The sequence below is a fragment of the Pantherophis guttatus genome, chromosome 4 (genome assembly GCF_059756535.1).
Source record: "Pantherophis guttatus breed Tessera chromosome 4, ASM5975653v1, whole genome shotgun sequence".
Lineage (NCBI taxonomy): Eukaryota > Metazoa > Chordata > Lepidosauria > Squamata > Colubridae > Pantherophis > Pantherophis guttatus.
The window spans coordinates 104058795-104071579 of NC_142066.1; the positions used below are offsets into that span (position 1 = coordinate 104058795).

The window sequence follows — 12785 nt, forward strand, 5'->3', positions numbered from 1 at the left end:
TCTCCATCCAGATCTGTACAGCTTCCAGGCACCGGGTCATCACTTCAAGGGCATCATTGGGGTGGCCCAGGGTGGAAATGTACAGCTGAGTGTCAGCAGCGTACTGATGGAAATCCACCCCGAAGCCACGGATGATCTCACCCAGCGGCTTCACATAAATGTTGATCAGGAGAGGTGAGAGGACCGACCCCTGCGGCACCCCACAAACTAGGCGCCTCAGGGGTCCACCTCTGCCCCCCTGTCAACACAGACTGTGTATGGTCAGAAAGGAAGGAGAACCACCGTAACACGTTGCCCCCCACCACAACCCCCCCAACCGACACAGCATGATACCATGGTCAATGCTACCAAAAGCCGCTGAGAGATCTAATAGGACCAGGACAGAGGAACAATCCCTATCCCGAGCCCTCCAGAGATCATAAACAAATGTGACCAATGCCGTTTCCGTGTTATACCCAGGCCTGAAGCCCGACTGGAACGGATCTAGATAGTCCACTTCATCCAGGTACTGGGGAAGCTGTCGCGCCACCACACTCTCCACAACCTTCGCCACGAAGCTAAGGTTGGAGACTGGACGATAGTTTGATAAAACAGCCGGGTCCAGAGAAGGCTTCTTGAGGAGGGTTGACCTCCAACCCACTGATTAGTTAGCAAAAAACTAAAGTATTTCAAAAAGCCTATGGATTTTGAAGTGACACCACTGATTTATTGGTCTGTATATGTTGAGCAGTTTTGTTTTTATTTTTAGTTATTGATTTAATTGTTTGATTGCTACTTTATTACATTGTTTTTATGTTGCTCTGTAAATCACCTAGAGTCCTTATTGCAGAGGTATAAATTTAACAAGTAAATAATACCTTTGTATGAAAAGCTTAACTAAAAACCATTCTAATATATAACTATACCAAGCTTAAAAGTATTTTAAATATTTAAAAATTTTAAAAGGGATGGACCAGCAACTAGCCTCCTGCCACATTCTATTAAAAACAAAAAGCTCTGGCGCTCCCATATCTAATTAATTAATCCGTAATAAACTGCCATTTATAACACTGAATCCCTCACTAATGAACACTGAAATTTAACATTTCACCGATAACCATGCGATCTAGTTTCCGGTCTATCTTTAACTTCCTCGGTGTGTATACAACACTAAGCAGACCGTGAGTTTAAACCTTCGTTTATGATCTAGACTAGACCAGCCGCTGCGCTTATGATCAGCAGCTTACCTCACTCGGTGGAGGTAGAGAAAGACAAGACTCAGAAATCGAACTCCCCCATTGGCTACTCTCGGATGGCGCCTCCCTCCTAGGACGCACGCGCATTTCCTTTGCTCTGCCGAGGCCCCTCCTTATCCTGCGTTTCCTTTCCCGCTGCCGTCCTCGGACTACGAATTGTTGTTGTCAGTACGTTTCGTCGCCTTCCGTGGGACGCAGGAAGCGCGAGCGTAGTCTGTTGGGTTTAGAGTCTTCGGAACTTCAAGGAAAGGGGTGTGGGCACGAGACACAGAGCGATCGGACCTCTGTAGTGGCCCGTTGACACTTCTTCACTAAAGAGGCCGATCTGCAGTCTCCTACCCGGTATGGTTGTAGACGGCGAACACTGAAGTGGAACCTCCGCTTTCCATGCAGGCAGCGGCGGGTGGGAAGTCGAGGCCGCGACAAAAAGAAAGCCTGCCGCCGTCACCAGTAGAACCGAGAGTAAGTTGCTAAGGGCGGGGTACGAGACAGATCCAGTTTGGCCTTCTCTTTCTGAGGCCTACGAGGGTAGGTGCCGGTAAAGAAAGAGCAGCCATTGGGGATGGAAAACGTGAGTAGCCCAGACGCTCACCGTCATTCCCGAAGGCCCAACTCCGGGTCGCCTCGAAAACTGTGTCTGTACGGGTTCGTGTGATTCTGTGACAAACATGCACACCCCTCTCGCGTTCCCCTTTTGCAGTAGATGGGCGAGGCGAGGAAATACGTATGTGTACGAGACACGGAGAGAGACGGAATGCGGGGTTGGGGGAGGCTCTTCGCATGTAATTGTAGTGTCCCCGAGAAGCATGCATGGTGGGTTAAAATTCGTTTATTGTTTGTAATTGTCAGCATTACAAAAAGCAGACTTAAGATACATGAATGAGGGGAAGGTGAAATTGAGTTTAACCTTTTGTCCCCTTGCCATCGCTAGCGTTTTTGTTTCCATTTTCTTCCCCCAATTCCCTATAGTCCAAGGAACAGCATTCCCCCCCACCCATTTTCAACTGCTGTGCATTCGTCCGGCTTAGGTGGCAGATAAGAAATTCATATATTCGAACTGCAGATCTATTTGGGTGATGACAGTGCATCTTATTTCTGCAAGGTGGATAGAGAGCCAACAGGTTTATTCAGAGTGAGCATAGCAGTCTTTATTTTTCTTGTGGCGCATGCACAGAGCTCTTTTCTATGGAAGTGCTTACATAGCGTTGTCATGCCAAAAACACATTATGACTTGATGATCTCTTTGGCAAACAGCCATTTCTTTAAACTGCATCAATTTATGTTTTATTTGCCATCTTTGACATAGGCATCAGACCTGTGGAACGTCTTTGTTTATTCCCTTCTAGTAATATTAATTGAAACAGTTATAGATGAAAGAGCACAAAATAGCCTTTTTATAGTTTAGACTGTATATATCTATTATAGATTGAAAATAAAATTATATTAACCGGAATGTTATAATTATTTAATATCAGTATTTTAATGTACAATGTACAATGAATTCTGTATATATTAACATCTCATTCTTTGAACATATGCTTGAAATATTTCTTGAAATAAAAAATATCCTGTAGCTTAGATTTTAAAGCTTACTTACTCTTTTAGAAGTTAAAATACATTTATTTAACAAAAGATAGTTGGATTAACTATGTTCTTCTACAGTTGGCTAATATAGACATGAATCCTTCCAAAGAATATGAGACAACTGTTTAAAGCCTGCTCTCTAGTGCAATCACACTTATCTATATAAGATTATTTTTTATATATCATTTATGGGAAATCACAGGAGTCAACATTTGATATAGAGAAGTGGAACAAAATAGGAATTTGGCACAGTACATATGGTTCCTGAAACAGTTAAACCTGCTTGGAAAATGATATTCTTTTAGGAATGTAAAGTTTACTCTCAGAACTAAAAAATGTAACATAATTTAAAATTTGGCTTTTTTTGTAACTGCCAGCTGTAATGATTATTGTTGTATAGCCTTTCACACTAATAATTTCTCATCAGAAATGCACAATTTGGCTTAGTTTATTTAGATAGTATCTTAGGAGCTATATAGCAGACCTAACTGAACAGTGTTTTTTTACGCTGTTTAATTTTCTAGAGTATGTAATGAATGTGTGTGTGTTTGTGTATAATGTGTGTGTATGCGTATATATGTACTGCTCTAATGAAAGCTATAAAGCTGAAAAGATTATATTCATTTGCCCTGTACTATAACTATAATACTAATGTTTTGGATTTTTTAAAAAAATAAAAATTAATTTGATACCTGGTGATTGTCAAGAGCATTTACTGAAATATCTAGGTGACCAGATGATATAAAAGTTTTTTTTTTTTGGTTAAATAAAATATACTTCTTTTTATTATTCAGTGTAAAAGATCACAATTTATTTCTCTCTTATGTAGACTGTTATTCAGAGAACACTTTCAGACAAGTTTGTCTAACTTCATTTAACTCAACAATTGCACTTCTGGTGCACTAGCAACATTTTCTGGATGCCATTTCAGTTGCATGCTCCTTAATACTGTTGACGTCTCTTTTCATATATTTACACAGATAGCAAATAAATACAGCATTTGTTTGATCATTCTTCCTTGACAAATTATTTCATAATAATTGTTTTCCCATTTTATTGTCCTGCTGTATTAGAATAGAATTTATTTAGTTTTATTAGATTATTGCAAGTGTGAGACATTTTCTAAGATCTGCTTGGTTTCCTCTGAGCACTAACATAAAGCTCTCGGTACTATTTAGTAAAATAGTAAATTATTAGTATTTTATTTTTTTCTAATATACTCAGTGTTTTACTGAAGTGGCCTCCTGTTCTTCAAACAATTTTCCTACATATACAACAGCATAATAACATGTATTTTAACATGATTTCATTGGTGTTCTGTGCAGTTTGTAGCAGAATATTAATCAACTGGAAATAAAATTTGAAAAATGTAATATAAAAAAACACTTTCGGTGTAGATGAAAAGCACTTTCAATTGAGTCAAGAGCCATAGAGAAGTATAATGGTTTTTATTTTAGTAGAGATAGCACAATATTTCTAGAAAATTCCTATTCCATCTGATTTTAAAAGAGAACATTGTTTCTACAACTCTAGATTCTTATATTTTAAAAACATTAACAGGAAGAAGGGTCAAAATTGTAGCACTAAAAAGGTTAACTTCATTGGTCATTTTGCACTAATTAATCTCCTGGCCCATGGGTGCTCACCCTTTATGGGAAGTAACTTTGGAAAAATATGTGTGCAGGAAAGCCAGATCAGGAAAGGCTTAAGCCTTAGCCAATGTCATAATCATGACCCAAGTGTATATCCTCCCCTAACCTCAGTTATCTCTCTGAGCATGCATATGTATCTTTGTCTATGTGTTGTTTCAGTATACACACATATACATGTATATTGTTGGCATCGTGGATATCTGGTAAAACACCTGGACTGGAATGTAGTATGGACTCAGGCATGCAGTTCTTACCATATGCTGTGAAGAAGTTATTAAATTCGTTGGTTGGTTCTTTTAAGTGATTTGATATGGTCTTAGAGACATATTTAAATCTTTGCTTCAAAAATTAATAGATTAAAAATAATGGAATACTTATGTAAATAACTTGAACTTGAACTCAAACAAAAAGGATATGCATACTTATAAAGGGATTGTTAAGTTTTGTGCCTGTAATATAGTTTTGTAAGTAATTCCAATTATAGCTGGACCACATTTTTTATAAATCTACGTTTTATTAATTAATGGTTCCTACAACTCTGTAAAACAGTTCCTCATCTTCTAGTTCATGGGTGTCAAACTTTCCGCGTCACATTGCCGTCACATGATGTTTTGCGATGTTTTTTCCCTTCACGGAGCTGGGGTGGAAATGGCCTGTGTGTGACACATCCAGTCCGCAGGCCGCCAGTTTGACACCCCTGTTCTAGTTAATGATTGTCCACTAACCATCTTTTTTGGGGGTTGCGGGGTGGAGGAGTTAGAAGCATAAAACTTATTGAAAGCATGCTAATATTTCAACTCTTGCAGAATTGTTCCCCTTTTTTTGGACTGTTTTTATGATTTTAGAATGTCTCAAACCTAACACTGAATTAAATAATTGACTATGCTCCAAGAAATTCCAAAGTTTTACCATTTAGAATTTTTCTGGAAGTTTATCGCTACAAAGAATTTCTGAAGATCTTAACCTTCAAAATTTGTATAGACCAGTGATGGCTAACCTTTTTGCCGTCGTGTGCTAAAAGCAGGGGGACTGTGTGCGTGTGCCCATACCCATAATTCAATGTGCCCCGCCCCACCCTTGCATGCATGCGGAACCTCCCTGTGCTCCCCCCGCTTATGGCACGGTGGACCCGGTAGGCCTGTTTTTCACCCTCCTCAGACTCCAGAGGCTTTCTTGGAGTCTGGGGAGGGCAAAAACGGCCTTCCCCACCCACCTGAAGACCAGAAATGGTCCGTTTTTCAACTTCCGGTGGGACTGGAAGGCCCGTTTTTCGCCTTCCCCAGGCTCCAGAGGCTTTCTAGGAGCCTGGGGAGGGCAAAAACGGCCTTCCCCACCCTTCTAGAGGCCCTCCGGAGGCCAGAAACAGCCTGTTTTCTGAGTTCCAATGGGCCTGGAAGGCCCGAAAATCAGCTGGCCGGCGTACGCATGCATGCTGGAGGTGAGCTAGGGCAATGTGCGCGTGCCCACAGATGTGGCTCCGCGTGCCACAGGTTTGCCATCATGGGTATAGACTGATATTAATGTGAGGATAAATATTTGAATTTCTCTTTGGCAGAGATGTTCTTTACTTGTAATATGTATTATTTTTTCTTGATTCTGATAAAAAGTATATAAAAGACAAAATCAGCAATAGAAAATATTGGGAATAAGAAAGAGATTGGTCTCATTCAGACATATTATCAAAAATATCTGTGTCCCTTAACTTCCAGGATTTCCTAAAAAGATACATTTGGACAGATATCAAAGATAAAGCCAGATCTACATCACCAGGAATACATTCCCATAATGTTTATGTCCCGTGTATTCACCATTGTAGAGCATTGTATACTGAAGGCAAAGGTACAGGATAATAGAATTAAATATTCAGTTCCCAAATATTTTAAAAAAATAAGGAAAGTTTGTTGTAGAATTAGAACAAAACCATTAAAATTAGAATATAAAATGTATATAGTAATTACTAGGAATGTGCAACATATGTCGTGATTACTAGAACTTTAGCATCTTTTGGTCAATCTAAGAGAAAGTTCCATTTTTGGTACAGAAAAGAATGAAGTGTTAATTTTGTCTTTCATGCATTCAATTCAGATTTTATATATACTCTAAGGCCGTAATGGCGAACCTGTGGCACGCGTGCTACAGGTGGCACGCGGAGCCATATCTGTGGGCACACGAATGTTGCCCTAGCTCAGCTCCAGCACGCATGCGCATGCCAATTAGCTAATTTTTGGGCTTTCCGGACCCACCGGAAGTCAGAAAACGGGCTGTTTCCAGCCTCTGGGGGGTTGGGCAAGGCCGTTTTTTTCGCCCTCCCCCAGGTCCTGGAAAGCCTCTGGAGCCTGGGGAGGGTGAAAAACGGGCCTATGGGCCCACTGTGCCATCGCGTGCCAAAAGTGGGAGCACAGGGGTCGCGTGCACATGCATGGGGGGCGGGGCACATTGAATTATGGGTATGGGCATGAGCGCGAGCGAGCCCCCCCCCGCATTCACCCCCCTTTTGGCACATGACGGCAAAAAAGGTTACTACTCTAAGGATATACTCTTAATAATATTTATAATTTAAGATTTTTTGTAATAGAAAACAATACATTTTCTTGACAGTTTATGTATCCTTCCAAATGAATTTTAGGATGGCAGTCTATATATATATTCCTATAGTTATTTTCTGTGAGATTTAAACATAAAACAATTATGGCGACTTAATAAATATTTTTTTATGTAGGAAATAGCAGTGGAAGAATGTGAAACTGGTCTTGGTATTGGATATAGAAATGTCAGCAGATGGATCTTCTAAAAATATGATGATCAACTTGATGATCAAAGCATAACTAAGATGTTACCTTTGAAAAGGGCATTGCCAAGGTTAGTAGACTCCCAACGTTCAATATAGATTTTATTTCACTGGGAAATTTGTCTTAGTTGTCACGATATAAACATTTTGTACATAATTCTAATATGGCTCCTCAACTGACAATGTACCATTAAAAATATTTATTTTCTTCTCAGAAAATAACAAAAGATTACAACTTATTCCAGTTCTTTTCTAGGAAGGACAGGATTAAAGAGAGAAAAAAGAGATGGGCTAGATCAAGCTGTTGAGATGATTTTTTCTAACCTGGGATTAGCAGGATGCTGCAATTTTGTTTTATTTTTGTTAACTTTTACTTTAATCATGGTTGATAATATACTGCGCATCTTTCTTAGAAAGGCCTTGGCTGTATAATTGTGACTATTATTACTGATAGTCCATTTTCCATTTTTTAAAAATGGAATTTAATTATAATTATTAATTATGTATAATTAACTAGATATGGTAAACATTGACATTTAAATATAACAATTGTCTCATGAATCAGTCTTTCTAGTAATTGTATATTTCATAGTTTTTATATTATAACCCCATCGTCTCTGTTTGTTTGTTTGTTTATATATGGAGGAAGGGAGGGAGGGGGAGAGAGAGAGGAAGGGAGAGAAAACACATGCAAATGGTTGGGGTCTAAAGAGGAGATAATATAGAAATAAGCAAAAAGTATAATTACAGGTAATCCTCGACTTACATCTATTCATTTAGTGACTGAAGTTACAACAGCACTAAAAAAAATCATTTTTCACACTTATGATCCTTGCAGCATCCCCATGGCCACATAATCAAAATTTGAATGTTTGGCAATTGGTTCATATTTATAATTATTGCAGTGTCCCAGGGTCATATGATTATCTTTTGCAACCTTCTGACAAGCAAAATTAATTGGGAAACCATCACTTAACAACCATGTTATTTACTTAACAATTGGAGTAATTCACTTAATGGTGGCAAGAATTATAAAATGGGGCAAATTCTCTTAACTGTCATGCTTAGCCAGAGAAATGTTGGGCTCAATTGTGGTTGTAAGTTGAGAACTACCTGTATGGTGCTTTGTTATTCTCTCTCTATGCTCTGTTCCTATGAAAGAGTTTAAGAGAGAGATCATTTACTAATATTTTCAGCAGCTTCCTCAGGTTTCTTACTTAAGATGTTTTAAATTCAGGAAATATGAGTCATTTGTTAACATTTTTGTGGAATTGGCTCCCCCCTCCCCCTTATTTTCTTTAATTCTCAGGTGCATAATTTGATGATTCAACTACTTGGAGTGTTAAATAAACCTTGTCTATGTATCTGATACTTCTAGATTGACCAACCTAATTTATTCAAATTTCTTTCAAGAAAATTCTTATATAGTGGGTTCTTTCATATACAAAGTCCAACTTTTATAAGAGCACAAATGTTTTTCTAAATGTACATTCTATAATAATTTTATATCTGATTTTTTAGATGCATTTGGCAGAGAAGATGAGTTGTGCATCTATTTCAGAAATCCTTATATGAAAAGACACAAGTTTAAGAAAGTGTCGGCATTACTACTCGGAGAGTATGGCAGGTTTTAAACGAGGATATGATGGAAAAATTGCTGGATTGTATGATTTGGATAAAACCCTAGGCAGAGGTCATTTTGCTGTGGTGAAGCTTGCCCGACATGTATTTACAGGTGAAAAAGTGGCAGTAAAAGTAATTGACAAGACCAAGTTAGATACTCTTGCCACAGGACATCTTTTTCAAGAAGTCAGATGTATGAAACTAGTGCAACATCCTAATATTGTTCGTCTGTATGAAGTTATTGACACTCAGACCAAACTTTATCTGATCTTAGAACTTGGTGATGGAGGAGATATGTTTGATTACATCATGAAACATGAAGAAGGTCTTAATGAAGATCTGGCAAAGAAATATTTTGCTCAGATTGTTCATGCTATATCCTATTGCCATAAACTGCATGTCGTTCACAGAGACTTAAAACCAGAAAATGTTGTCTTTTTTGAAAAACAAGGACTTGTGAAATTAACTGATTTTGGATTTAGCAACAAATTTCAACCTGGGAAAAAACTTACAACAAGTTGTGGCTCTCTTGCATATTCTGCTCCTGAAATTTTACTTGGCGATGAATACGATGCTCCTGCAGTAGGTAAGTTAATGAACTATTAAATAAAACCTTAATTGCTATATTTTTGTGTTCAAATGGGCTATTTTTGAAAAATTATTCAATGTTTCCTAATTTATGTCATTCATAAATGTAACCCTACCCCTAAAAATAGAATTTTGAAAGTTGCAATTCTAAGACATCTTGAGGATACCTTGTTATGAAAGGGTGGATTTAAATATTAGAAGTATGCATTTTAAAAGGTCTTTGCATCCTTTCATTGTATTAATCTAGTGGTAAAGGCAAGCAGTCAGGTATCCAGATATTTTAGAACTCTGAATTCACTTAAGCTTCAACTACTGTGTTTCCCCAAAAATAAGACTCTGTCTTATATCTTTTTGAACCCGGAAATAAGCACTTGGTCTTATTGTCATGTACTCAAAAGCCCGATTGGGCTTATTATCAGGGATGTCTTATTTTGGGGGAAACAGGGTAGTATGCTTCGCAAATTTCAAACAACTGCAGGCTATTCCTGTTATTTCGATTTCTCCTAAAGTTAACTACAGCTGGTCCTCAATTTATGACCACAATTGAGCCCAAAATGTATGTTGTTAAGTGAGATACTTATTAAGAGAGTTTTGCTTCATTTTACAACCTTTCTAGGCACAGTTGTTAAGTGAATCACTGCAGTTATAAAGTTAATAACTAGGTTGTTAAATGAATCTGGTTTCTCCATTGACTTTGCTTGTTAGAAGCTGTTCATATGACTCCAGGCCATTACAACCATTATAAATATGAACCAGTTGCCAAGCACCTGAATTTTGATCATGTGACCATGGGGATGCTGCAATAGTTGTAAGTGTGAAAAATGGTCATGTCATTTTTCAGTGCCATTGTAACATTGAACGGTCACTAAAACTGTTGTAAGCCGAGGACTACCTGTAATACCAGATTAAAAGCTGACAGAACATTATATGATTACATTATTTTTTTTCTTTTCTTTTTTTTCTTTTCTTTCTTTCTTTTTTTTTTTTTTTTGGGCCACCTAGGAGCCAAGAATGGCTCTTTTTTTTTTTTAATTGAAAAAAGTTTTATTGGTGAAACAAACACAGTTTCCCCACAACCCTCCCACCCAACCCCCCCCCCCGACTTTCCAGAGCAGAACACAAGGTATTTCTATTAACTTTTAACAATAAACTGAATTGCATAACCAGCCATTAAACTAACACCCCCTAAAAAAAAAAATTCTTAACCCCCCCATAGATAAAATCCTACTTCTTAGACATAATACTTCTAATATCACTTATATAGCGCTTATACAGTTAAAAAAAATCATTCATAAGCTATTTGATATTTTTTAGTCTGATACTTATTTTGAATATAATCAATCCATCTTCTCCAGTCCTGTATATACCTTTCTTGTGTGTGATCCTTCAAATATGCTGAAATTTTAGCCATTTCAGCTAAATTAGTTACTTTCAATATCCAATCATCAATAGTAAGCAAAAAATCCTTCTTCCAATGTTGTGCTATCAACAATCTTGCTGCTGTTATCAAGTTCAAAATCAGTTTAGTCTCTGCAACTGTACAGTCCGTAGTTATACCCAGTAAAAACAACTGCGGAGTAAATTTCAGTCTTTTTTAAAAAATATTCTGCATCACCCACCAAATCTTTATCCAAAATGCTTTGATTTTTCTACAAGTCCACCATATATGATAAGTTGCATCATCACAGTCACATCTTCAACATTTAGCTTGCACATTAGGATACATACATGATAATTTTTTTGGATCTAAATGCCATCTATAAAACATTTTATAAAAGTTTTCTCTTAAATTTTGTGCTTGTGTAAATTTCACATTTCTAGTCCAGATCTTTTCCCAAGTCTTCATCATCACTGGCTCTTGAAAATTTTGCGCCCATTTAATCATGCAATCTTTAACCAGTTCCGTCTCAGAGTCTATTTCCAATAAAGCATTATACAGCCTTTTAATATGCATTTGTTTTTGATCTCTAATTTGTTTACCAAATTCTTCTCATTTTGCACGAAGCCAGTTTTTTGATCTTCCTTCCATCTAGCTTGAAGCTGACCGTACTGAAACCATGTATAAATTATGCCTTCTTCTCTCAATGTATCTAAAGATTTCAAATACATTACCCCCCCTTTCCATAATAAGAAGCTCTTTATAGGTAATCACCTCCTGTTTTTGTTCTATACTTATATTTTCTATTGCATGTCTAGGATTTGCCCATACAGGTATCTTATAATTTAACTTATATTGATATTTTTTCCAAACCCTCAACAAAGCATTTCTAAGTATATGGGCCTTAAATACTTTATCCACTTTTTTGTCATATAACAAATAGGCATGCCATCCATATAACAAATCATAACCTTCTAGATTCAGAATTCTTCCCTCAGTTAAGTTAAACCAGTCACTAATTTGTGATAAAACCGCTGCTTCGTAATATAATCTTAAATTAGGCATTTTGAGACCCCCTCTTTCACGTGTATCTTGTATAATTTTCATCTTTATTCTGGTTTTTTTCCCAGCCCAGATGAAAGTATTAACACCTTTCTGCCATTCTCTCAAATTTTCATCTTTCTTAAGCACAGGTATTTCGAACAAAAATAAGAATCTAGGTAACACATTCATTTTAATTGCTGCAATTCTTCCCAATAAAGACAACTGTAATTTTTTCCAATTCTCCATATCCTTCTGTACCTTCTGCCAGAGATCCTCATAGTTATTTTTGTATAATTTTGTATTTGAAGCTGCATTACATTATTACATTACATTATTTTGAATATACTGTACTATTTACAATGGGTGCTAGATAATATCCACTTCATATATAATACAGTACAAGTGCTTACATTGAATTCAAGAATAGTTTGAATTGTATTGACAGTATAGAAAACTGCATTTATTTAACAGCATCTTAACTATTATGAACAAATAATCATGTTTCCACTCACAATTCAGTTGTCCAAATACTTGCATTAGGAGGACAAGTTCTCATGAAAAAACATGTCTGCAATTTTATGGATCAGGGTTTGTTTATTTTAAACTAATTTAATTTAAAATCCCGGGCTAGTGTTTTATTACACACACACACACACACACACACACACACACACACACACACACACAGAGCCTAGTTACATTCCATTTCTATTTGATAATCAGAAATATTTTAATCCACATGCTATTGAGATAATTCATCTTAAAATAGTTGGTTCCCAGCTCTTGTCTTCTTTCACCAGGATTTAGTTTAAGAGCTGCAATGCAACTTTTTCATTATCAACCCTTGAATCCGTCCATTGTGAATTGTAATTGCTTCATGAAATTATAACTTC

General features: G+C 37.0%; 1 protein-coding gene across 2 annotated transcripts in view; it reads left to right on the forward strand.

Moving 5' to 3' along the window:
• The first annotated feature begins 1228 nt into the window (after positions 1 to 1228).
• SNRK (SNF related kinase) overlaps positions 1229 to 12785 on the forward strand; it is a 64359-nt gene continuing 52802 nt past the window's right edge. The window contains exons 1-3 of one of the 2 annotated variants that reach the window (XM_034404021.2): positions 1229 to 1697; positions 7191 to 7330; positions 8781 to 9468. In XM_034404021.2, the coding sequence (XP_034259912.1) occupies positions 8880 to 9468 (589 nt within the window). In that variant the 5' untranslated portion in view covers positions 1229 to 1697; positions 7191 to 7330; positions 8781 to 8879. The remainder of the gene's footprint in view (positions 1698 to 7190; positions 7331 to 8780; positions 9469 to 12785) is intronic. The other variant, XM_087894230.1, reaches the window with a different exon arrangement.